Source organism: Lissotriton vulgaris, chromosome 12 (genome assembly GCF_964263255.1).
Source record: "Lissotriton vulgaris chromosome 12, aLisVul1.2, whole genome shotgun sequence".
NCBI classification, from domain to species: domain Eukaryota; kingdom Metazoa; phylum Chordata; class Amphibia; order Caudata; family Salamandridae; genus Lissotriton; species Lissotriton vulgaris.
In genome coordinates this window covers 64931607-64958969 of record NC_141700.1, presented here as the reverse complement: position 1 = coordinate 64958969, position 27363 = coordinate 64931607, and the positions used below count along the sequence as shown (strand labels likewise).

Genomic DNA, 27363 nt, shown 5'->3' with positions numbered 1-27363 from the left:
CCTGTCTGTAACAGCTTGGGAGAATATCGCCTGTGCCTCCTCCTGGTACTGCAGCAGCACATGCACAACCATATCCCACAGCATGTGGGAATGCCTGCACAATATGCCTGACGTGGTGTTCACGGACTGCAACACCAGGCTTGCGGAAGAAAACATTTTCTTACCCAAGGAGTCCAGCCTCTTGGATTCCCTGTCTTGGGTTGTGTGGAAGGGAATGTGCCATAGGATGTGGAAGCTTGGACCACCAAGCTCTCCAGGGTAGGGTGTTGTGGGTTTGGCCAGGATTCCCAGGAGGATGTCTGTGAGGGTCTCATTGAATAGGAGTAGGGGTTCTGAGGAGGAGACTCACGGCTGCAGCATCTCAGTCAAGAGATTAGTTTGACAGCCACAGAGGACAGCTGAAGTTTAAGAGCCTCAGCTGCTCTCCGCACCATCATAGCATAAGAAGCTCCCTCCTCCATAGCCACGGTAGGGGGTGAAAGCATGCTCGGAAACTGTAAAGGTATCCAGTCTGCTGGCATCACCGTGTTCCTCCCACGAGTCATTTGGGGCTCATGTGGCTGGTATTCTAGAGGTTTCAGCAACCCCTCCCACTCCTCCCAGAGGCCAAGCCTAAAGGAATAAGGCTTAGGATCCGAAGGTCCTGCTTGCGCTGGAGTTTGCATCGGGCAATGCCCCTCAGGCTCCATGTAAGACTCGGATGATAATGGGGCTGGCGCCCCTGGTGCGTGCCAAAAGCGCTGGGAGCTTCCGCATCCAGACTGGCATCGGGGAAGGTCGAAGTGGTGTGACCGGCACGATCCGGGTCCATTATCGAACCTATGGCGGTCCATTGGTGCCGGACCCACAGGCGTGGAATCAGGTAGGCCACACTGACCCTGCGGGCCCGAAGGGTCCTAGATTTGGTTGGGACACCCAAATATGAGACACAGGGCCTCATACAATTTTTTCAAGTCGGTTGGTGGTCGCTTCGGCTCCCGTATATTCCGGGAGGCGTTGAGCCAACCCAGGCTCCGAAGAATCAGGCCTCGGATGCTCCTTCGTCACAAGAAGTAGAAGATCGCTTTGAATTCTTACTCTTCTTTTAGTGCCGGTTAACTGAATGTCTGACGATCTCGAAAGGGACGAAGAGTACTTCGGATTCGGTTAATGATCCCGGGACCTTCCTCTCGACTGGGACCTTGGCTTCCATGGAGTCACATGCCGAGCCGTTGGCAGCTTCAGGGAACGCTTCCTCAAAGCCTTCTGCACCATGGCCTGGCAACTGGAGCATAACTTGGTGTTGTAGTGCGCTCCAGTTACCACAGGCAGATAAGGAGTGGATCTGTTGCAGACATCGCCTGGTGTTAGGCTCCACAGGTCCTGTCCTCAGTGATGACATCCCCGACACAGCAGGAGGAAACCTAAAAAATCAGACAACAAAAGTCACAAAATTCCTGTCAAAAACCGACAGAGGGGTAGCTCTTCTCCAGATCTGCGCTGGCTGGAGCAAACAGAAAAGAACGGACGTCAGCACGTCTGGGTGGCACCTCTATAGGTACTACGACATCACTCCGGTGCACACAACTGACGCGCATCCGATCAATGCAATCTACCAACATGCAGGGGCACTGCTTGGAAAATCTTCCAGATCCAGTCTGGCGCCTAGAAAATTCAAGGTAAGGAATCTGCGGCTAGAAGTCTCTATCAGTTTGCAGTACTCTGATTCATTACAGAGGTTTCCAAATGGCTGACCTCCTTAATGTCGTCTTGAGTCAAAAACTCTATTCCTGTCCTGGAGATGACCATCAACGTCAAAAGCATATTCACTAGGGGAGTTTCATTCATGCAGTGACCCAGCTCTAAAAAATAACTCTAGGAGCTCCCTCCATTGTTCCAGAGCACCATGCAGAACAGACTCTGCTCACTCAAAGGAGCGCAAGACCTCAGTCCAGCAGATACCATGAACTTTCACCCATTGTTCCCAGGACTCCTGTCTCTGCTGGAGAAGTCACTATACCGAATACATTTCCAAATGTTTTCAATTGTTCTTGCAGATGCTGGGAAGTTTCTGCAATTTAATCAGGGAATTCCTCATTCCAATATATGCAGTCAACCCATTAAGAGTAACACACAATCGACACTGGGCAGTAAAAATTGTTACTCTCTTTATAGGTAAATCCAATAGTTACTTTGACTAATCAGAGCAATTAGACACTCATGGAAACCTATGGTGCACCATTTGAAAGCCCAGACAATCATAAAAACCCATAATTAACGCAAAAATGTCCACCTCTTTTTCGAATGAAAGGAAACCCCCCTCGTGCATTCCATAGCCTTTGAACCCCATCATTCAGCCTTTTTTGTTAAGTGATGTTGGCATTTTAAGATAAGAAATATTTCCATTTATGCGAGCCAGAAGTCAAAGACTTCTACAGATATGACAGAGTTTACTTTGAGTCTCCTGATTTGGAACATAAAAGCTTTTTTAAATTACCATATGTCCCATTTGTTTCCGTTTAGTTTATCCTTGAACCCCTCCCTCAAATAAGAGAAATCACTAGTATTGCACCTGGCTCCTCATCTCACTGTTCAATTCCAAATTTTCTTTCATTCACTTTCAGCACATTAGAAGAAAAGTATTTAGACTCTGAAAAAAAAGGTGGAATGACTTGTGAACATGTAGATAGGAATTGTATTCATTTTGCTTCAAAAACACATCTGAAGCTCTTCTGCCCCTCTCTTACCTTGAGTTTGGAAAGCTGTCCCAGTTCCTTGGCTGCGTTGAATATCAGCTGTGTGCCCTGTGGTGCAGAAAAGGAAAACACAAAAGATACACACATCCTTTAGTAGAAGTGACCATTCCTGTGCCCCTTTGACCGTTCATCGTCCCGTCTCTGTATGGCTATTACAGGTTGCTGTTCTCAGCCATCACAAGAGGGATGGAAGGTCAGAAAATCTCTTAATATTTATTATAGGGTTCATTACTTTGAAATTTATAACCGGGCCCAAGAGATTCAGATTTTGAGATGTATGTGCTTGTCCTAATATTTCCCTGCATATGGTGAAAGATGAAGCCCTTCCTGCAAGCTCTCCATCTTGGCTTTAACATTGGCTCTTAAAGGTTCAGGTGTTTATTTAGAGCTTGGCGGGCAGGAACCCCATGAAATATGTGGTGCATGCCAAACCTGCAACATTATAGGCACCATTGGCTATAATACACTTGTAATATGGCTGAGGGGACATCCTTCACATTTGTGATGAAGCACCCTGTTTGGCAAACTCAAAATAAGGCTGCGAGTCTTATCCCGGATTTAGAAAGGTCTGTAGGAAACCTTAAATGGATAACTCAATGGAAGTTCTTCCCCAATCCAGTTTGGAGTTCTTTGTTCTTCCTTCAGAAATGTGACCACTAAGCTCCTGAGAGTTGTAGTAGTTCCCAGTTGCACCTTGGTATACAGGGAACTCTGCGTTGCAGAATCCATTCTTGCAGTGGAAATGTCTGCCTTTTCTTGCTTTACTCCTACCGTACAAGTGTTCTATGGAGGGTTTCGTCATATATTTAGATCTGGTAGTATAATAATTTACCATAAGCCCAATAATGGACTAAGGAACATCTTGTGAATGACATAATACTATTCAATCCTCCTTTGACTGATCATCAAACCTTGCTCCCAATAATTTATTTCTAAATGTTGCCATACTGCAGGAAGAAACCCCTATCAACAGTAGGAAAATCTAAAGGACTGACAGGATGAGAGGCTGCCAACCCCTGAATGTCACATGCAGTGAGGGTACCATTACTTGAATGTCACATGGGCTGGGTATCCCATTCAAATTGTTGGCACAAGGAAGTGGGCTTGACAAGACGGAATATAAAACAATTCAGGTTCCCACCAACAGAATGTAATAGTAAGTACAGTAACCAGAACACACATTTGATGGGAAGTGGCGCTGCCACCTCACAAAAATGAGAGTTTGAGGTCACCACCATCACTTGGATGAGACAGGTGGGATTTCCATTACTTAAAAGTAGTGGGAATTTGCCATCACTTGCATAGGACATGAAGCAAAGTTGACAACACTTGACTATGAGAAGGACTGAGGGTTCCAAACCCTTCGGTAGAACAGATCATGAAGTTCCCAACACATAGGGATGACGGTAAATGAAGTGGCCCAACCTAGATATCACAAAAGGCGAGTCTGACATCAATTGGATAGGACAGGAAGTGTAATTGCCGCCGTTTGCTAGAGAAGGAACAGAAAGACTGAGCTACATCATGTGTTATAGAAGGAAGCTGACACCGTTTGGGGGTCAATGGAAAGGAAGCTGCCCCCATCTGAGGAAGGTAACGAATGGAGGCTTCCACTACCTAGAGAATGATAAAGTGCTTCCCCACACACACTGAATGTTAAAAAAAGGGTATTATTTCTACTGCTTTTTGGAGTGATGCTAGATGCAGTGGTAATTTTTGGTGCTGTTGTAGTGGGAAGTGATACTGCTAACAATTTGAAATTGTGAAAAGAATTATGTTTCTTTGGGTGTCAAAATATCTATCAATAATCTCGATCACAATGTGCATGTTTACTTGACTTCTTTAAAGTTACGGTGAAAGGGTAAACAGAATTATGGGTGCCCTTTTCCCATTTTATAGTTTGCTTATTTTACCTACACACACAATCCCACCCACAAAAAGGATGCTAAATTGCTTAAGGTTGTGCAGCTACCTTTCGTATTGCTAAACATGCTGCACAAGACCAAGCCACTTCCAACAGCAAAAACAGTACTGTCGACAAAACAATGTACAGCCACATAGGAGATTAAAATTGGATAAGAATAACAAGAGCATGAGAGAAGAGAGCCAAAGAGGTAATAAACACAGGGTGGGTTAGAAAGCGGTCAGGTAACAAACCACACAAAAGAGACAAAGCGTTCTGACGGAGACCTCCATAAGGTCCTCATTCCCAAGGATATCCAACCTGCGAGGACTAAGACTCAACGCAGGCCCTCAAAATCTATAATCAGAGTGAGGGAACATAATCAACATTGTCTACAGAGATGGAGAATTCGCCAATGTGAATGCTAAAGTTGGCTTCCCTCAGGGTGGCAGGCAATAAGTCTTCAGTGCCCAGCACCAAAAAAGAAATTGGCACAAGTCAGGGAATGTAAAACGCTGCAATGTTCAGTCGAGAGAAATTATGAGTGAGGCAACCCCCAGAGTTATATCTGAAGTACTAATGTAAGGAAGACTAAAAACACAGCATTTTGTAACATCTGCAAAGTCTTGTTTCTATAATGAGATAAGAAGTCACTCCATCTCCATCTTTTCTATGGCTAGAGTTACCAGGCATATGGTGGAAAAGCTGTGTGGGTAATAGTTTAATTTGTTTCTCTGTCAAACGCGGAGAATGCTTCCTTTTCTGCTAACATTCCCCATTTGCACGTGAATACATTTCAAAGGTTGCAATAACAAATGCGTAACACCACATACAAGGGATGTTTAGTGGACAGAAAGAAAATACACTCATGCCTTAGAGTTGTTCTAAGTGCAACTCTTCATCAATTTTTAGTAATGCGTGTAAGCAGGCCCACAGTTAAGTAGTAACATTTTGAGGCATGCCACAGACTTTAAAAGGCTAATGAAACTGGGGGAGAATCGGTCACATGCAAGGCTAGCTTGGCTAAGGACTTTCTGTGATATAGCGCTCCAAGCTGAAGCAGTCCTCCTTCCCTGGTAGTACCAGGCGGATTTGAGTTCAAAGGCCTCTACTGAGCACTCTCCATAATTTGCAGCAGCCTTACACCTCAGAATTTACTCAAGATGCCCGTCAACACCTTCAGTAACCTGCCTTTCTCCTAATGTCTCCTCAGAACCAAGGAAGGAATAGAAGTCAAGAGAACAAATACTCTATCTTCTTTAACGTATTGATATGTATTTCAGCCTCAGATCCTTTTTGATCTCTTGTTCTTTCATTGGCCCTGGAAAGTCCAAAAGTGCTATAGGGGTTATGTTCAACCTGTCTTAAATCTACATGGTTACCACAGAAGCTCTAAAGCCCCCCAGCCTTCTGTTTGGTTGCGTGTCATTTGGGCCCAGGTAACATATTATATTAAGGTAAAGCAAAAAATGCAGCAAATACATTTTTGTTATGGGAAGAATGGAATAATAAGGGATTTACCCGCAACATAGTTTGGGTTAAATTCCATAAGGTTATCCGCCATCAAAGTTTTTGCTCCATATTTAGCTTCTTACAAAAATCTACTCATTTATTTCACAGTTGAATAAAGCAACATTAGCTTGTTCAGTCCCATATTTCAAAAACAGTTCAAAACCAGTTTGCTCCATGTTTGCCTTAGAGCGAATCTTAATGCATTACTTTTTTTATTTTATGAGAATTCGACTCTCTAGTGTCACTTATAGCTTCATGGCTATTTCTTGCGTGCTCAAAATCAAAAATGTCAGGAAAAAGACGATAGCACCTATTGGTAAAAGAGTGCCAAGGCCCTTCATGCCCTAAACAGGCCCTCAGCTAAGAGGACCATGAGAAGTATTTTACAGCACAGGATGAGTGTAAGAATTTTTCTAAATACTGGTGATGGAGCGTTCAGCCCCCCTTGACATTGTGAGAGGGCCAAATATGCTGCTTGTAAATGAAATATGTTGCCTTTGTTGATCACAACCACCATTAATCAGCAGACACTTGTGTTTCATTTCTCTAGAACAAGACAGACCGCATGGGGTTCAGCACTTTCCTTCGTATGATGGTTCTGCGCATGCAGGTAGGGACGCTGGGTAAGACACAGTGAGGAAAGACACAATTCGTTTTGAACAAAGACCAACAGACAGGATCAGCCACAGGTTAGTGGACGCCCCTCCAGAAAGCACAGGACGACGGTCACCAGACTGCAGAGAAAGCACACAGGCAAAGAACAGAAGCAGAGGCAGCCCCATGGGAGACAAAAACAAGAGCTAGAAGAAAAAAAAGGATGGGATTCTTACATCCGCGTGGCAGGCGAGCTTCACCCTGCTCTGGAGAAAGAACACAGGTTTACAGTTTGGATAGTGTCGGAAGACCACGGAAAGATACCCTAAACTATCTTTGCTGCGCTAACAAATCATTTTCACTTGCCATACCCTGTCCCTCCATATGCTTTCCTGAACCCCTTTCCCTTTCACCCTGACCTTTCACAGAGAGCCTCAACCCTTTCCACTTCCCCATCCCATGGAATGCTAGGATCTAAACACTGTTCTCTAGTAAAGGAGAAAGTGTAGGAGATTGTACCCGGGATCTAAAGGAAATATGTTATGTCTACTTAAAAGTATAAACAGTCTGATGCCTTTAGTAGCTTTAACTGATTTTTTTCTCTGAATCAGTTAGGTTGCTTTCCCAGGTGCTTGAATGAAGCAATTAAAAATGATTAAAAACAGAAATGTTATATCAATCGGTCTACTAGGTATTGGTTTGTGGTGAGAATTTTCAGCAAGTGTGAACAAAATCTGAAGCAGGGTGTGCAGTCCTTTCCGAACCTCCAAATCATGCAACAATAGAGTACATGGTCAAGTTGGGAACAAAGAAACTCCATTTATGGAAGAGAGACAAGCCAAGTGATGTCGTTTGAGGGTAGGCTCTGACTCGTGTGGGAAGATCCTGCTCTCTGACTACACATAGTATCCTTGCATGTACGCTAGCATGCTAATCAGGACAATCAGTACCATTTGATAAACAGCTGTTTTTAGCACACGCTGTGGTATGAGCCACACCAACTCTACAAACCCCAGCATGTATTAGACGGCCCTCCAGGGGATGCAAACAGAGTGGACACACGCGTATATGTCAATTCCTAGGGTCAGAACAGATCACTTATGGTGTCTAAAGGGACTATTCTCGACTCAGAAGCAGACATGTCTCAGGACGGACCGTGTGGAGTGTCTGCCCTCCTGTAAAGCTCTAGGAATGATGGGAAGTGACAAAGATACACTGCTACCCCAGGTCATTTATCTCATCACTGGACCACAGTGAAATAGATGAAGTGCAATACGGTCTCATGCATAATCATTTTATTATCTGACCTCATAGTGATTATTTTCCAGAGAAGTGAATAAGCGCTGGTATAACGCCGCTTAACTACAGACGTGTGCTGATGCATTTTTTGAAAACTTTGTACTGAATAATCCAACTAATTTTAATTTTGACTAGAGTTTATTACCAAGGGGCAGCACTGAGCTCTATGCGGTGGAATGTGTTATAAATAATATGCAGGCTTTAAAGAGCCCTACCCATAACGATTTAAGGTTGTAACTGGTACAAGATTTCAAGCAGGCACAAGAGTCATGAACTAGAGAGGGTGAGTTACTTGGCTACTGTGATGGATTTATACATGGATTAAAAAACACAACAGGAAATGATGTGTAATTGAGAGATGGCACATCGACAGTCAGTCACTACTTCTGGGTAGGGGGTAGGTTAATGCCCATACACGAGTTCTGTACTTCCATTGTACTCCTTGTGGCCCAATGATGAGACTGAGGAGCTGAGGACGGCAATATAGCATCTGCCCCCACTTTCGTCTTCAGCAGCACAGGAAGGCCCACCCACCACAAAGTCTGTTCTATGCAGAGTTCAATGGAAACCATCCCTGCACCAAAACAGAGTCCAGCCTAAGTAACCCATCCTGACACTGTGTATTCTTCCTGCTTCCTAGGTGGACTTTTTGGTCATTCTGGCATAGCAGTCTCACATCTATTATTGAGCTACTAAGTGCCTTGGCACAAGACCTATGTGTACAAATGAGTAGCGATACTTGACAGGCAATAGTCCATGTATGGGGTGTGTAGGACCCTCAAAGTAACACTGCAGACTGATTGTTAGGACTTGAGCTGCACCAATGGTGATACCAGAAGGCAAGTAGGGACTTCGCACTCAACAGTGGTAAGCTGACAGGTGAGAGGATAAGTCAATTCATAAAACCCCCGCACAAAATGTGAGTGATTACAAACGGTGTGCATACAATATAGTTAAGGACTAGAGTGAACACCAATCTACGAGACAAACTTTAAAGTTCCCATCTCAGGAACCTAGCAAACATGGATTGCAGGATATGAACTTCAGGGCAAATGACATGGGGCCCCTTCTTGAGAGATCAAGAATATGGCGCCTATGACAGTAGATTCTAACCTTTAGTTGGGGAAATGAAAACTACCAGACAGAACGGAAATTCATAGGTTGAGAAGAGCAAGAGCTTCTGGCTAACAGAGGGTTGGCCAAATGGATGGACAACGGCTGGGTAGTTGGCAAGCAAGCGCTTCGAGATCTGATTTTCTGGGAGATATTCCACTAGTGCAGCTTTGAGTAAGTTCTCTCTTCTCACGCCGCACTTGGGATGAAGTGAGACAGGGTCTCTTCTTCTCATATGGTGTTCTTCTGTTGAAACCTCATTTATGTCTGATCGAATACGTATATTCGTTATCTGAATTGTGTTTCTGTGTGAGTGTCATGTGGGGTATGAGACTGTGATAATTAGCCCACACCCTGAGGGGAGAGTTCATAGTTGGGCAAACATGTGCTAGCTGAAGTGTTAAAATGCAGAACTCGGTGGGTTTAGCACTGGGACTAAAGACTACGAGTACTGCTTCAATGTTCTTCACAAGAGATTCGGAGGTAAGGAGGCAGCAGGGCTTGAGATAAGCAACATTTCAACACCGAGCTGAAGGAATTTCCACCACAAATCAATGACCACTGCTTCAGTCAATGGAAGTGCCACCGGGATTGAAAAAGGCTGTCTATTGATTCATACAATTATCTACATGCTGCTCTTCTAACCAGATAATAACAGAAATAAAGGCCAAAAATGCACATTTGCATTTGTCCAATTCAGCGCCTGAGGCACAAAGCTTTCATGTAACACAACCAATTTTATTAAGGTGCACAATCCTAACCTGCAGCATACCTTGATACCTGTGCTAATGCCCCAGTCCTGCCCCGCAGCCCCATTCCGCACCATAACCATTACGTGGAAATGCTCAACTCCACCCACATACAGCTCTGGTAAAGCCAATCACTTCTGACCTTAGTGGCCTGCTAGCAGCAATGACCCCTTTTATACTACTGGGTTCACACTCTGCTCCAATAATGTTCTTTTTCTAAATAAACTCTTATGTAAAAATCAGCTGTGAATACAAGTAGGCTCTAATAATGTTCTTATTCCTGGTCTGCAGTGCCATCTCTCACCTCCTGCCTCATCTCTAGTCGGCAGAACCTTCCCTTGCTGCCACAATACTATTGCAGAACTTAATTTTACAGATACATTTAATTCCTGCCTGCAGATCCCTTAATATTACAATACTGTGTTGGCCCAGTACTACGTCATGCCTGCAGCAACCCTTGCTCTTTCTTATAACACTGCCCCCAAACACAGATCTTCAGACGCACACCCTTCCATGCAGCACCAACTATCAGAACAATACAGTGCATACAGGCAATTGTACACGCCCACCCCTTTGCAACCCTGCAGCTCCGCTTCTATTACACTGCTATGGCTTCTCAGTTCCACTCCCTTCCTCCCCTGCAAAACTGCGGTTCTATTTCGGCCCCCGCAGCCGGTCTGCCAGGGCCCCTGAATCCGGAATGCCCACGCAGTTTTCTAATCTGGGGTGGCACTGAAGGAAAGCGGCGTTATGAACAATCAGCTTTTCCTGCCAGTTTTGCCTGTTTGAATAGAGCTGCCAGCATGCCTGGCCGCCCTCCCACAGGCCCTCTTTCACAAGCGCCAGGAAATAAAATCTCTGCAGGCCTTCAGGGCATGGACAGCATTTTTTTTACTTCGATTTACATTTCAAAATGAAAACTGCTGCCCTGTAAAGATTCCAACATAGTGCTACGCATACAACACAACCGGAGGATTGCAAAACTGCGAAAAGTAAAGAACTCGTCTTTAGTTGTCTCGGCCCAAAGGCCAGGTTTTTTTTGCGAAGGATGGACACCGCCAATGACCCAGAGGCCATTTCTAGCACCACCAGCCCCTCAGGCGGGGTGTACTGGCCTAGGCCTGGCAGGCAGCGACCCTTAAACATTTTATAACAGGACAGTGGATATTTTGCAAACGGAAAATCGGGTAAATATAATTTCCACACTGACTTCTATTAAATTAGGGACATTTTCAGGCGGGAGACACTTAAACTAAGCCACGTTTGGTTTCACAATTAGGACATTATCCGTTGCAATGCCCTGCACCTTGGAGAGCTCTGCAAACTTGGCGCCCATGACATCCGACCTGAACCGGAAACAAAAGGCTGCAGGTTTCCCGCGCACTCTCGCGAGACAAGAGCAGCGTGTCTTGCGCGGGAAGGAGACCCGTCTTCTTAGTAGCAAATAGGCTAGCTCCCTTGGACGGGGATGTCTTCCTCGTCGACTTTTCGTCCACTAAATTCACAGATTCAAGTCTTGTTGATCGAAAGGCACGCACTAAACGTCAGCAGCCATTGCAGGACCGTCACAAGGGGGCACCTCCTCGGCTTAAAGGCAGCATTCTGTCCCAAGCTCAAGTGACACCCACGCGGCCTATAACATCCCAGTTCCATGTTAACTCCCCGGGCTTTAAGTCGGATGGAAAAACTCTCAAGGGGCGAGGCCAATGTAATTAAGGGCGTGGCTTAAAACACATAAGCTAAAAATCTGTGCTTAGTGTGGTAAAAGAAAGATGCAGAGTCCACTTAATAAGTTAAGATCCTTTATTGCAAGTTCCTTCACTTAGCATTGTGTGCCCCCCCATCCCCGCCTTGTATTTTGCGGTTTGTCATTGCATCCAGATATATGATACAAGTAACATCATCCTACAACAAGGCAGGACTATTGGCTTTGTCAATGGTTGTTAGTTGCATAAGATAATTAAGCAGCAACTATGGCTTGTATACAATACGTGGAGAAGTGTGGCTCAGGGGTTAGAGGCGGCAGACCCGGAAGCTGAGATCGGTCCTGGACCAGGGTTCAATTCCCCTCCTCGGCGGGTCTTGGGCTAAAAATTCCACGGACTCGATAATTCTCGATCCGGTGCCTCCTCGACTCACGGGTTCACACTCTGCGACTCTGGGCAATAGCTTGCTTAATCTCCACAACGGCCCCTCGCGGCGGGATGCCTGACTTTCACCTGGGGCTATCACACAGGGGAATATCAGGACGGGTTCCCTAAGCAAGCGCCGGGACACCCACTGCGGGTAGCTGTGCGCTATATAAGCTCAACTACATTTACATTTACATTTACAATATTGAAAAAGCTTCCACTTAAAGCCCTGGTGACACCACGACAATGTTGCTGCTCCTGAGTTTCAAAAAGGGAAGGGAAATCCAGAGAGAAAATGACTCACTTTAAAGGATTTCCCTTCTACAACCCTCACCTGGCATGACGTCACGCCGCAACTTCTCCACTAGTGAGAAGTGAGCAGCGTGAGCACACGCACATCTACGTGCCCGTGCCTGCTGTCACGGCAGGAAAAAAAAACAGACCGCCTGTGCCAGGGTACGAAACAGAGCCCGATAGAGACCCGTTTCGAGGCCCCATTAAAAAACTGCTGGTGCTCAGACCTGGTGAGACCCAGCCCACTTAAAGCCCTGTTAAATCCACCCATCATCAATTATTGTCCACTGAGCGAGCTGTGGTCCTCTGTAGAGGCAGGGAACAGGGTTGAGATAGGAGTAACACTTGTAAATAGACATAGGCCCAAAGGGTTCCTAAGCACTGTAATGGGGCATCAAAAATGACACTGATGGTCTCGGACTCAATGACCTCATGCATGCTTCATAAGAAAGAGCTGCCACGGGCACCTGGAGACCACAATGTGCATTTGTCTTCCATAACACATGGCATCTCATGGCCACTTGCAGGGTCCACCTCTTGAAATGAGGGGATCTAATGCAGATACCAGACAGGTGCTGCAATTAGTGCAACATCATCCAGGACATATATCAAAGGACGCTGAACGAGTGAGCTACAGTTAAAAGCCCTGACATAGAGCCTTTAGTCATGCCAAGGAGCCAAAGATAAGGAAACCAATGAGGAATAGGGCAGGCCACACCTTGAACCACTCAGAAGCCAGACCGAATGGCAGACTCAATGCGCCTCTCTTTTCCAACATTCCTCCAATAAGCAGTAGGTTGGTGGTTGAATCAAACTTGTTACAAACATCTACACTTATTATCCTTACAGGTGGTTGGCACCAGTGCTTTCTTTGTGTCCCCTCCCACTGCACAAAAGTGCATGGGCCATGCCTTACAATCTTGCACCTTTCAGCACCCAGGTAGCTAGTACTTGACTGCAGAATGCAAGTGTTGCCGTTGGTGCATTGGGCTTTCCTGTTCACTTTTTTCCCACTGCTCCCCAGTGTTTTGGTTCCTCTAGTGCCAGCCCTCTTCACCAGGATCCTGTTAACCAGCCTATGGTTGCCATGGGTTAATGAACGTAAGGGTGTTCATCATTCATCGTTGCTAGATGTTGCGATATACTAGTGAGCAAAGACAAAATTAAGTTCAACTTTTTATTCAGGGTGCAGGGAAGGCTTCCAACTGCCTTCCAGTCCCCTCAGAGAGAAACTCACTTTCCATATCTTTCTGTTTCCACTCATCATTCTCACATCACACATGTGTCCACATACATACATCCAATCACTTCTCAATTACAACTCATGGTTCAAGGCAAAACAGGATACAAGGTCCTTCAAAGCTTTCCCAAATGTACCTTGCTTGAGGAGCATGTTGGTCTGGTCCCCCGGTTGCCCCAGGCTGGCATTGGACGAAATCATTCCGCGAATATTGCGAAATTGTGCATAATTCATGAATTCTGAACATACTTGTAAAGAAATGCTACAGTTATGTAGTGTAACTGCAACAAATGATGGACGAAATGATGAATGATTCAAACATTCTCCCCCAGTCAAGAGATCTGGGTTGAATCCATCATTCTTTTGCCCACTAAGCCACCCCAGTTTGGACCCAGCCATATGCAAATCAGCCTTGACCCTGTGCCTCATGAGAACAGTCAGACTGAAATTGATTTAGTGAGCAAAATTTCTCTTTGGGGCAATTGCTCATTTTGGTGTAAAACTTTACCCAACGTTATTTCTACCCTGCAGATTCAGCTGCAGTTCTCCCCGCCTACGCCCTGTTCATTACTTAGAATCTGCATCACTGGCGTTGATTCTACAAGCACTTTGGACTCTTGTATGGCTTGCTCTTCTCTGTTTAGAGCCTTCGTCCTGTGTGCCTAATGTTTGTCTGCACTTTGATATCCTTATCGGGCTGCCAGACACAGATGCACACTAGGAAGTTTGGGCAACTGTGTAGATATCTTTGTGATAGATTAGTTTATCTATTTGCAATATTTGATTAGTATGAGGCAAATGCATGACTAGATCCACCATTTTTTTGGTCTACTACTTCCTCCCCCTCACGTGCCCCCCAGCGGTGCTGCTATCCATTTTTGCACATCTCCTACTGTTGTCTCCTCCACAACCATTACCAGAGTAATGTCTCCCATAACAGTCTCCTGTTCTTCCACGGAACATCTGCAATACTGTTCCCACTCAGTGCTGCTCCTCTCTTCACATCGCAGTCCTGTCGCGCTTAGTTTCATTCTCACCCCTCACCTAAGGGTTTTCTTCACTCACAAGTCTGCAACCAAGTTCTGATTTAACTTTACACTTCTCTTTAACAATGCTAACCCTCACTTCGCAGACCCCTCTCTCAGTACTGCTTTCCCTCATCAAACATCAGTCAATATTCTTGATAACGCCATTGTTGCACCTACCCGGAGTAACACGTTCTCATTTCTCTCTCCTCTGACAGTGGTGCTGCCCTTGTTATTGACTCTTCCCCTGGTGCTACTTTATGCTTCTCACCCAAGTACTGTTTCCGTGCATAGTACATCCCAATCCTGGCATCTCCCCACACTCCTCTTTAACAATGCAGATGGCCTTTTTTTTTTTTACAGCGCTGCATTCTGTAATCGCTTTGAGGTTGCCATATCGGAGTAGTTTGGCTATACGTAACACAAAGTAAACATTCACCCTCATACTATTTTCTAACACATCTGCTGCCCCTCACATATGGCACTGCCTTCCCTAGGGCACGTAATACTGCTGCTCTCCTACATAAATCCCTCAGTCCCGGCTGCTCTCCTCCCACCAGGTTGACTGTGCTGGCTTCCCACCTCTTCCTCCCAGCCCAACTCCACTGCTCCAAGAAACATGATTAAAAAAAAAAGCACAAACTCTCAGGAGACCAATTACCTTCTCTAATCCCTTGCCGTGCTTTCTCAGGAGCGTCCCCTATAGAAACACAGCAAAGTTGATCAATGGTCCAAAACAGATGCATTATGGGATTTAGGCCCCACTGTGCGCGCGAGCATGTGCGCCTTTACCCCGACCCCAGGTTTTGGTAAGTCAAGTTAGATGCCACCACAGGCACATATGTTTTAATTTTTGCGCATACATGAATGCATAAATGTGTACCCAAGCCAAATTTTGGTTGTCTGCTTGCAATAACTGCTACACTATGGGAGTGAAGAGAAATATGAAAGGTGAGTGTTGTGCTTGCATGGCAGTGTGAAGGGAAGTATATGTGGTGAGGGCATGCCATGATATCGAAGTGTAGGATAAGGGCAGACAAACCTCCCTTCCAAGAACTAAAATGTTCGCCATGGTGTGGCCTTCACATAGACAAGCCAGTCAGTGCCAGCGGCAAAACTTTGGTGTCGCTGCTCTCTGCCTTTTAACGCAAAACAAGACTGCTGACTAACATGTGTCGACCGAAATTGTGAGTCCATTGGTTTCACGGTTTCAGCTGCCAAGGCCGAAGGCATTAACGGGCTAGAATGCACAAAGAACATGTAGAGTACCCCATGAAACACAAGGATGGCGAGGATTGAAGAGAACCAAGCGTTACCAACGAGGGGCAAAAATCGCGACATAGGACAGTGAACATGGCTTGAACAAACTTGTAGCGGAGCCGGGGGACTTATGCTTGAAGTGGGAGGGAGGAAGAGTCAACTCCAGGTAGCAGTGGTAGGATGGGGTGAGGCAAAGCAGGGGAGCAGGCTCTTGAGGTATTACAGCGCCATCCTTCCACTCACAAGGCCAAAAGTAAGCGGAAATCGTGCAAAGGTCACTGAGAAAGGGGCACAGCTGCCGGAAAGTATATTGAAAATAACAGGCATAAACCAACATCTGAAATGTTGTACCAAGTAGCTAAACGAAAGGGATCTGGGGTGAGAGGGGTGTTTATTTTGCAAAAACCTTGATTAGCTGGCACCAAGCTTCTCAGTTTCAGAGCAGGATAGAGCAAGGAGGGAGGTGGCGAGGAGGGAGCCAGAGGGGCATAAGGATTTGGAGTATAGCTACACAAAACATGGACCGGATGATTGGAGTCAGGACATAGCAGACAGACAGAGACAGACAGACAGGGAGCTGCCGTACTTACTATCATCTGCCGTTGAAGGAGAGCAGAGCAATTGGAAAAAACAAGGGTCATGTGAGTGTCATTTCTGCAGAGCATTAATGTATATCTCAGCATAAACCTATGTCACCAAAGAGGTCAAAGCGCGAGTGTTCGTGCACTGCAGAGGATCACACAGTACCCCAAAACACCACCTCCTACAATCCATATCCCCCATTTCATCCCAAGTATTTCATCTCCTCCATTTCATACCAAGACTCATCTCCCCTACTCGCCCTTAACTTTCATGCCCTCTACTCTCAACTACTACTCGCCTCTTAGCATAACTTACCTTAATTCTCGTCATCCTCACTTGCCTTCAACTACTCTATCCTCCTGTCACCCTCAGACTCTCTAATTTCCTATACCTTCTATCTCTCTACTCTCTTACCTTCTTTCTCCACATTTCTCTTCTGTGTCAGCCTTCTCATGCTTCTTTCTTTCACCTTGAGGCCCTTACCTTCTCCTCAATCACAAGGCCATCTGCTATCCATGTCCTGACTAAACGTCTTCCAATGTTTGCACAACTATCTGCTTCTCCATAAATCTCCCTTCCTCGTAGTGCTGCCCATTTAGCCACTCCTACTCATTTCTTCCAAAATATCTCTTCTCCTCAACTTAGTTTGCATACTTACCTCCCATGGCCACTCTATTTTTTCTGTCACTGCCAACCCAGTTCCCAATGCTCTCTTTTAGAGGATTCCCCCATCTACATTTTCACTATGTCTCCTCAGCCTACCTTTGAAATACATGTATCTTATACGCTATTTTTCCTAACTCATTTTGAACTCGATGTTTCACTTGCAACCTTTACACAGATACCTGTAATGCGGATGGCTCTTAAGCGGCTAGGACCTCTCATCCTTTTATTTCTCCCTCACAACTTCTGATTGGTCAGAAGTATGCATAGGATGAGAGTCTTTAATATATGTAAATCAACTGACTTAGTTGAGGAACAGAGGGCTAAGGATTCGCCCTCCACCAGTGTAGTTTTTTTGTATCGAAAAAACAGGTGTAGATTTGCCATGTCAGCGTGGTGTGAGTGTGCCTGTGTATGTACATCTCTTGGGTAGCAATCCGGACTACATGGATGTGAGTTAGCCGCTGTGCATTTGCACTGTACTACACTGGATAGACGGCATTCGGACACAGAGCCATGATAAGCGTGAGCCACACTCACAAGGCAAACCTAGTTGGTGGTGCCCTACATGCACCTTTTCGCCTAAATTATCCTTTCCAATCGATTTCATACCTTTGACCTTGTTGGCATCACCAACTTAGGGTTATTATGCTTATTCTAGGACTCATTTTTGTAACTGGATTAATGCATTCTGGTTTGATTACTCACCTTTTTGTCAGTGTGATAGTCAGTATTGTACATTTTGAACTAACCATGGCCTCTCAGTCTGTTTCTGTTTTGGGAGGACAGCATGCCTCCTCCCCACAATGCTTTCCCTCAGCCTTCCTCTACCTCAATATATTTCTTTTAGCTAGTTTCATGATCACTCTCTTATCAGCACACACATAAGCACCAGCCTTAATTTTCTTCTGCCATTATATACAAGTTATTTGCAAGCTTTCTCTACATCCTTTTCTTCAATCTCCATCTTTATGTTACCCTTCAAAGCCACATCTCTACACGCATTACCTCTAAATCCATTCTTTATCGCTCAACTTCATTCCGACTCTGTTAATCTTTTTTTGCCTTGTTAACCCATGTGTGCTCAAATACACTTATTCTGCAAACCCTTCATCTATTTAACCTCTACACCTCCCACCCCATCTTGTGTCCTGAAGAGACTGTACTCTAATCTTCAACAACCACCCCAAATCCCCATATTTACAATATTTACTTTAATTTACTATACTTAAAATACCCATATTTATCGGTAACCGCAGATGTCTTATTCTCAGGCCTTAACATCCACTACAACACTTTCCCTCTACATCCTCAAAGAAATGTTCTCCAAACCTTACTTGAATTGCCTGTCACGTTTCATCTACACTAAAGACCATGTCCTACAGTTTGGACACAACTCTATATCGGTTCACCTACCCAAGTGCCCTAGCTCAACATTTTTTATTATGGACCTATAATAGATGACATCCATTTTAGTACTGTCTAATTCTATCTCATCTTTTTGACTGTTTAACCCTATGCCTTGTCTATATTGGTCCTATAATACATTATATAAATGTTATTAAGTCTAATTCTATATTTGCCCTCTGTCAATGACCCTTACATTGGTCTTCTGGCATCTCAAAAGAACTTCTTTGGTGTTAGTGTGGAGCATTAACTCCCACTCACTGCCCCAAAATTCACCATCCTTTGCATAACTCTCATCCTGCTTGTAATCTATCTTTTCCGTCAACGCATCCTGCAGACGTACCACAAGCATTTGCCCAAAACCCTATTTACCCATACGCTACCTTAATACAACACATCCTAGTCAGAATCCATTTGGCCTTAAATGCAACCTAAAATTGACTATCCTGCCATTCAGCTCCTGGGCCAAAATGCTACAAACTCTTAACCTTACCAAGGCTTACTGTTTCAAACACTGAAATGACCTTATGAAAAGCCCTTTGTACCTGATGAAACAGCTTTGCATCATTTAATCAGTCTGTACTAACTAAGCACAATGTACTAATTAACACTGGCATAATGACCTTGCCACTCGTGATTGAAGCAGCAAACCACTGGTTCCACTGGGCAGGATCAACCCTCACCAAACACAGTGATGTGGCTCTCCTATGCATACCTCTTCTCAGCTTATTTCATCCTCCTTGCCCCAAGAACAAGGTTGTCAAAACCTGGCTCATCTCTATTGCAACCCCTCTTACCCCAGCTTCTTTCAGCTTATGCTTCTTTGTTTCTCAAAAGAGTCTCCACACTCATCCAATTTCCTTCTCACAGGCTATTAACTTCAATCTGCAACTTTAGTCTTCACAACAACTATTAACTGTTACTATACATTAGTAAACCTCTCCATTTATCTGAAGGGTCTATGATGGCGCTCAACTTTCTTGCTCTCGCTAAGAAAACCTCTGGATTGGAATTGGTTGGCTGTGGTTATGTCTCACAAGAGATGTCTTGTCTTGGTACACAGTAACCTAAGCATGGCCCTTCTGCAGTCAAATTAGAGCTTTAGTGTGATGGGGAGACAGAAAGGTAATCAGCTTTTGGTATAGTACCAAAGGTTTTCATGGAGTTAACCAGGAAGGATTTTGCAACATTTGTATTCAAAAGGAATTTTCTAAGTTGAATAAGAAATGCTGATAGTGTTATGTGACCTAATATTGATCTTGAGTATCTGATGCCCTTGGACCTCACTGCAATTAAATATGATTAGATGCCAAGTAGTATTACTGCACTGCGGAGAAAACAACCTTGAATACAATTCACATGTGTGTCACAAGTCCAGCTGAGAAGCGCGGGTTCCTAAGGATGAAAAGCCGACCAAGGTCTTATATTGATTCTTTCTACCAACGTTGCAATCTATTTGCAACAGAGAGTTACCGGACCGTTGTGGTCATAATGCAAACTTTGGCACGTAGGACACAGGCAAGCATGGACACTGCAATGGTTTTACACAGTTGCTTACAGATATTGACTTTGCACAGAGTATGGTAGGTAAATTACATCAGAGAATACGGCTGCTAATGGTTTCAACAGTGGATTAGTGATTAGTCTTGCGACTGGCACAGACAACGGAGTGTGTACTTGGTAGCAGACTTTCACAATTATTGTGCTTTCGAACAATCCAGTAATGTTCGTAGGACTATGAAGTGGAGGCGAATAGAGAGGTTGACTACATGGGCATCTTGATCTATTTATTTATTAACAAGCCAGTAGGGACAGGGGATTACTGTGGGGCAGAATGTAGAGTAGGTCACAGTTTGGCGTGAGTAAAGTGGCGTGGACACAGTTCCTACAATGCTCTTCTTGCTGACAAATGTAGTTTAAGCACTCTGAAGAGCAGAACGGATGCGGAATAAGTCTTCCTCATTAATCAGGAAGGATTTGTCTATACTACAGCTACCTGAGCGAGCAATGCGACAATACAGTTCTTGTAAAGAGTCGGAAGCAATTTATGACCTATTTTGGGTTGGCCCTGGGACACACCCTAACAGCTATTCTCTTATATTAACGCTCTTTTGGAAGCCAAATTCACCTTTCTGACCTATATTGATATCACCAAATATTTAACAGTAGCCACCCTGTAACTGTCTGCTACTAGAAAAAGCATTTGTATCCAAGAACACTGGAGTTGATAGATCTGTTTTTCCGCATCATAAACACATGGATTATTTAATAGTAAACATTTTATTAAGGAGAAAAATGGAAATACCATGAGCACGAGATTTCGCATGAATATAGTCCCTTAACTAGATAATGTGAGGCATGGATGACAAGAACTTGTAGGACCTCCATACAGACATCTGCATTGCCTACGGCCTTCTGCAAGTTAGTAATTCCAACGTTTTAACAAGTCCACAGCGTAAAATGTGTAGTAAGCCAGCAGGGGAACAGGACATCCATAGCTCATCAAGCCATCCTGATTACAACTAAACTACTTGCTGACCTGGTACCTTGTTTATGACTGTTCCTTCAATGAAGGAAATAGTAGCTGCTTCTCTATCAATGATTTCCAAGGGAATCATCGCGCCATAGAGCATTGCAAGAAACAAAAAAATCCACCTCGGCATAACAAATTCAAATCTACAACGGAAAACTTATGGAGGGCTCAGAATTATTCTGAAAGATGGACTGGAGGTAAAAAAAACAACTAAGTTGCTCACTAAAACAATGACATTATGAAACCACAGAGCTGGTGACGATAAAGAGCGAGCAGAGATTAGACCATTAGCTATAAGGAGTAGATTTGCAAAATGTACCTTAACAGGTGACGTTCCAAACTCATTGAAGTAACAGTGAAAATCTCCATAAGGCTACGCATACTACCACACTTGCAGTGCAGTTACCGGGCAGGGGACAACGTTAACCGGAGTTAAAATGCAGACCTGCTCATTTGCTCTGTGAAACATCAGTCACTAGTGAACCAGGCCCTCTCAGAGGTTTTTTGCATTGTAACAAGGACTCTAAGGCACTATTTATATCTGATAAAATACTTGTTTAGGCTAATGAAGAACATTATGAGAAAACAATATTCTTTTCTTAATTAAAGCAGGATATGTTGTATATAAATTGATCACTGCGCATGCCTCCTCTAACCTCAAGTTTTATCAGTTTCCACTTTCTACCTTTGACCCACAGTACAGTTGAAGGTGCATCCCTCGAATCAGCGGAGTCTCTTAGATTCATCATTGCAAGTGTCCATTTATGTAAATAATACCTTGGGTACAGTCAGCTGGGATCCTTGTTGTCGGTCTTTAACCTGAGATTGGATCTCTTCAGAAGTTGAGTTTAACTTTATGTGGCTTTTGGTTGGGGTTGGAATATACACCATAAGGCATGGATTCTATTGTAGGTGGAGTGTGGTGTGGATACTGATGTTTTTGTGAGTAGTGCACATGTTTTTCCCTTGAAAATCATTTTGTATAAATCATTCTGCAAGGGGAGACACAACTTTGTAGGCTAACTTGTCTTCCCTGGTTGCTCAAATGGGCTTCCTCGAATTCCCTCTCAGAATGCAAATATTTTTCTGTTCTACTGCAACTGTGCGCATCAGGAAAGATGTTGGTATTAGCAGCAAGTAATGTACATTAAAGGCGTGCATGCCCGAGGTGTCTGCTGTCGCACTAACCGTTTGATCGGTGAGAGGAGGAAGGACTATTGTCTTCTCCATCGTGTTCATCACTAGCTTCCACAGCTCCTTCAGCACCCGCTTCAACACCGTCTTCTCGCAGATCTTGGCAAAGAGTGTCAGGCTGGGCGGAAATGGGGAATAAGGATAGACATTAAGACTAACTCTTGGGCGTCTCCAGGCAACGTGCCAACATTTTTCTAGATATTCTCCACCAGTCCAGATTCAATTGAAACCGCACAGAAGGGAGGAAGTACAGAAGGGAGGAAGTACAGAAGGGAGGTAGTACAGATGGGAGGTAGTACAGACGAAGCAGTGTGAGTAGTACAGAGGAAGCACCACCTATTCCAAAATAGCAGTAGGGGAATAGAAAACCCAGCACTGACCCCCCGCAGATTGTGGTCAGTAAACAGATTACTTAGGTGCTACAACAGGCAGCACTGCTTCTGCAAGGAAGTGCAATTGTGAACATTGCCATAGGCGATAATCAATATAACATTTGATACAAGTCTGGAGCACAGAACAATTCAATTTATTAAATCATGACTTGTAGTAAAAAATTTCATCAAAAAAACTATTTTATTTGCCATAAACATTTATAACACTGGCGGTATAAAATGCAATTTCAGCAATATTAAATGCGTTCCACATGAAGAGAACAGAAATGTTGACAGCGAGTCGTACAATCCAAGCACAGTTTTAACAGTATGTAGCTAGATCCAAAGTACAGAGGAAGCAGTCTGAGGATAGCATGCCCTGTCTGGTTTTAAAACAATTGTAGAGATTGTTTAAAACTCTTCCCACTTACTTGCTGTCGAGGAGATCCATAATGGGCTGAAGCACGTTGTCTGCGTCTTGGGCCACGCTACTGCATGTGCTGGCGGGAACGCTGCCCGTTCCCTTCACTTGGCTCAGAATGTCCCCCATCTGCTTCACGCACTCCTCAATGTGAGGCTGGAAACTAAGATCGTGTACGGGGCAGTGTTAGAAAACATTGCACACATCATCTGGGTATTGCTAAGCCCTAAAATGGTTGTTATCCCATGTCTTTCCATTGCATCACTCCACCTCATGCATTCCCTCACTTACACGCACACTCATTTACAGATTCCTTCAGCTTATTTCCAGGCTTAAACCTCCAGCCATGCAGCAGAGCCAGATGTTGCAAGAGCATTTCCACAATGTCTCAGGATCACCTAACCACATACTATACATATAAGTAATGGGCTAAACTCCGATATACAGTATTATTTATTATTTTCATTAACTTTATAAAGGGGTATGCAAAGTCTGCAAAATACGCACACAGACAACATTCAAAAGCAGGTGCAAACGAATACATATACTATGTAAACTCTGTAATGATTTCCTATGTTGTACTGTTCAAACAAGTACAAACTCTCAAATCAGTAAATAGGTGAAAGTGCAACTTTTCATATTCAAAAGCATAATATTATATTTCATTTTAATAAACCACATCCTTTAAGTCCAGTGCAGATTTATGTTTATTAAATTAGGTAGGTCTTATGCTTTCACTAAAAATGCTGACAAGTCAACTAGTGCATAGACCATATTTTGAGACACTCACTGTCTACACGTGGCTAGCTCGGACACAGGCACAGAGATCTTCCAAAGCTCTTAAAGGGAGCCCTGAAATCTTGACCATAGTGGCCAGTGCCGAAACCCCACAGCAGTTCACCGTGAGTATGCCGAATCTCCCCTGCGCTGGCCGTGACTCCATGTTCACAGGCCATACCTTGGTTCCTGTCCGTCTTACCTTGTGGCAAAGACTCTGCTGAGCTCATCCAGCACGTTGTTGAGCTTCACCTGCAGTTCCTTTAAGATGTCGCTGGCTTCCGAGTCCAGCTGGGGGAGAAAGAGAGGCATGTTGGTGCTGTTATCAATGACCTATTCACATCATAAGGGCTAGTGCAAGTCAACCACACCCACTCCAGTCCGTGAGGGCTACAAAAATATCAGGTTTTAGAAGATCCATTATGGACAGTTATGATTTCCTTTAAATGACATGCAATCATTCTATAGGTATGGAAATGAATGTCCTGAATATTTATTCAGAAATCCTGAAATGTCACCACTCTACAGAGCTCACTTGGTATACAGGGCACAATGCTTCGGCTTGTGGCAGGTACAAGCGAACAGTTTGTGACCATTGTAATTGTGAGAAACCTTTGTCTCAGAAACAAAGGGTTTAGATCCATACCAGACAAGCAATTTAAACAGAAGCGCAATAAAGTGAAATAAAGCAGGGACACTGACCCACTGCAGCCACAAATTGAAAAGTGAGTGCATTCTTTTGAATCAGGAACAATTGTGTGATTCAGTGAATGAAAACTGGACTCTCGTGTTATGGTAGTGGTTTCAGCGCAGTGCTGGGTTGTGTGATCCCGTTCTATAGTTTGGCAGTGGTGAATTTGTTCACTGAGCATTGCTTGTTGTAAGAGCATACGGCATGGCTTATTTTCGAATGTGGCTTGTGTGAGTGTACTGTGCCTGAAGGGCGACTCTTCATGTCATTCCAAGACAGTCACCTCATTGGTGGAGAAAGAGCCGTCATGTGACTGAGAACTCTTGGCTCATTCGTTTAGAATTTATTGGTGCGTTATAAAAGTGAATGGCCCATACCCAGTAACTCTGCGGAGGCTAGAGACATTGGTGATGTACAGTCCTGGAAGTAGAATGTGGAGCGGACAAGTTGTTTTTAGGGCACACTGTGGCTGCACATGCCCTACTTAGCTGCATACCGTGCGTGCAGGTCCTGTCAGGACTGATGATTGAGCTGTGGCTGTTCATGCTCAGGTCATGCTAGAGGGTGTTTAACCTTCCTCGCAGTGTAGTATGATCTGGTATGCATTGCAAGAAAGTTTAAGAACTCTTCGAAAGACCATGTCTAGCCCAGATTGTCAAGTATGTGGTGTAATCAAGGATTTGTGAAGTGCTACGCTCAATGGCAGAGTGCCTGTTCTGCTTGTAATACCGAATCCTTCTCAGCCCACTCTCTTGTGTATGCAAACCCCAGGGCTTATAGATCTATAGGTGGGATGGATGAGGCGGTGGAGAGGTTTGGTGCTTGATCTATCAAAGTAAGAAGTAAGAATTTGGGACCCACATCCTTTCCGCCCATGGCTTCGAACATCTTCTCCAGCTGGACCCGCAGCTGCTGAATGTTGTTCATCAGGATACAAGGCTGTGGAAGGACAGAATAGCTAGTTAGTCACCTGCTACTATTACTACTTAAGTCTGCCAATATTGGGAGTAATGTTTACTTCCTCAGTAATGGGGCGCAGCATAAAAAATTAAATTAGGCTGCCAAACATTTTTCCACTTAATCTTTTAAAGCATTTTCAGAAATGTTTAAAAGGGGTGAATTGAATACTGTACACCTTTCTTTAACTTCCAGAATGTTTCCTGCTGACCATTCCCCAATATTCCAGTCGTACCCTTAATAGCGTGAACACAGCCTTTTCCGAGTACTTAAAACACATCCTGAATAGGGAATGGAGTATCAATACTGGTAGGTTCCCAGATGTGGAGATGAATATTATTTTGATTCCTGGCTCACAGCCTTTAATAACATTCTTCCGGCCCACGCTACCCACTTCCTCTCTTCTAAGCCATTACCACAAACTAGAAATCTTGCAACAAACTATCACTACTTGGAGGTGCTCATAATTTAGATTTATATTGCCTGGTAACAAATCAAATTTCTTATGAATTAGTACTAATTTGATTTAAAATGAAAAATAATTGCCCTATGGTATGTGGCCTGTGTAAAAAAATAGAAATATATGACCCCATTTTAAAATACATGCTATTGTCACACAAGCACTACATTTGATTGATAGCTCACTTGATTTTGTTTCAGGAAAGAGTAACTGGTTTGAAATTACCAAAGCATAAACAATTAATTGAAAAAAAGTGTTTCACAGAGATCCTACAAGGAGGTAGCAGATGAAAACTGCAGCACCTAAAAGTCAGTGGACCTGTTTATGAGTTGGACGGTGCTGTGGTAACGGTAAATTTGCACGCCAATTTACCTTTACCTTGCACTAAATCCACCCCAGTACCATCCAATTACAAGTTAAATACCATGGTACGTGAAATTACTGTGATAACTAATTTTTTTATCAGAAAACCACATGCTATTCTCAGGTGCCATTTGTTTGCTGTGTTGATAACTGAATGATTGTTTGTCAGATTATGGGCATGTTCCGTGTATATTCCAGGAGGGAAACGCAGCTTCGGAATTAATCTGACAGTGTATTATTAAGGTCAGTGTAAATCTAAATATGTGTAACACCTGATAATGAGAAGGTGAAATACTGTACTCTTAAGGCAAGGAGCCTTCTATTAGCAAACCACTGAGCAACTGCTTCTTGCACTGCTAATGTAAATACTAGATACAATAAGATACTTCTACTTTCCTTTTTTTCTTGTTGTGCATGGGACATACCCCTCAACAGAATACATATATTTATTGCTAAACACTACAGAGCATCGTTTTGCCTATGGTGGGCCATCAAGCCTTACGGGTCAGCGGGGCCCCCGCCTTCTCTCTCTATTTTTTAGTTAGATTCAAGAAGTCACATTTAATGATAATTTTTTTTTCCCTGACAAAGATGCTCTTAGCGTTTGCAGCTGTATTTAGAACAATGCTTGCAGTTTTACGTTCTGAAAATAAAGGACTGGTGGCAGATAAGCTAAGAACATAACTTTATGCATACATGTCATCAAGCTGGTTAGAAATAATCTATTTAGGGTACAAGTGCACAAAATTAACTTTGATTCATTATTCCAATTTAAGTAAATATTTAACATGAGAAGCGATTGTGAATGGTGCATAAAAATATTGTTTAGTTATTATAAAATAGTGACATACTTGGAATCGATGTGTCTATACTATGGGCCTAGTTAAAATGTTGTTCGGAACTGCCATACCCATAGGGCAATGGTTCTGACAACCCCATTAAGATGCGACAGCACATGGCCCAACTGCAGAGGGACAGGGAGCCCTGCTAGGGGCCCCCAAGTCAGCTTCCGACAGCCAATTCATGTCGGAAAGATCAACATGGATTGGCTGCTGGAAACCGACATCATAATCCAGACGGCAGAAACG

At 43.9% G+C, this 27363-nt stretch overlaps 1 protein-coding gene across 3 annotated transcripts in view; it reads right to left on the bottom strand.

Moving 5' to 3' along the window:
- The window catches only part of LOC147673314 (protein unc-13 homolog A-like), a 182282-nt gene that overhangs the window by 54767 nt on the left and 100152 nt on the right, over window positions 1-27363 (bottom strand). For 2 of the 3 annotated variants that reach the window (XM_086947142.1, XM_086947143.1), the window contains exons 31-35: window positions 25357-25434; window positions 24007-24095; window positions 23038-23190; window positions 22230-22353; window positions 2727-2783 (exon numbers count right to left, since the gene is read on the bottom strand). In XM_086947142.1, coding sequence (XP_086803268.1) covers window positions 2727-2783; window positions 22230-22353; window positions 23038-23190; window positions 24007-24095; window positions 25357-25434 — 501 coding nt within the window. Of the gene's footprint in view, window positions 1-2726; window positions 2784-6980; window positions 7011-15257; window positions 15297-22229; window positions 22354-23037; window positions 23191-24006; window positions 24096-25356; window positions 25435-27363 lie in introns of all 3 variants that reach the window. The other variant, XM_086947144.1, reaches the window with a different exon arrangement.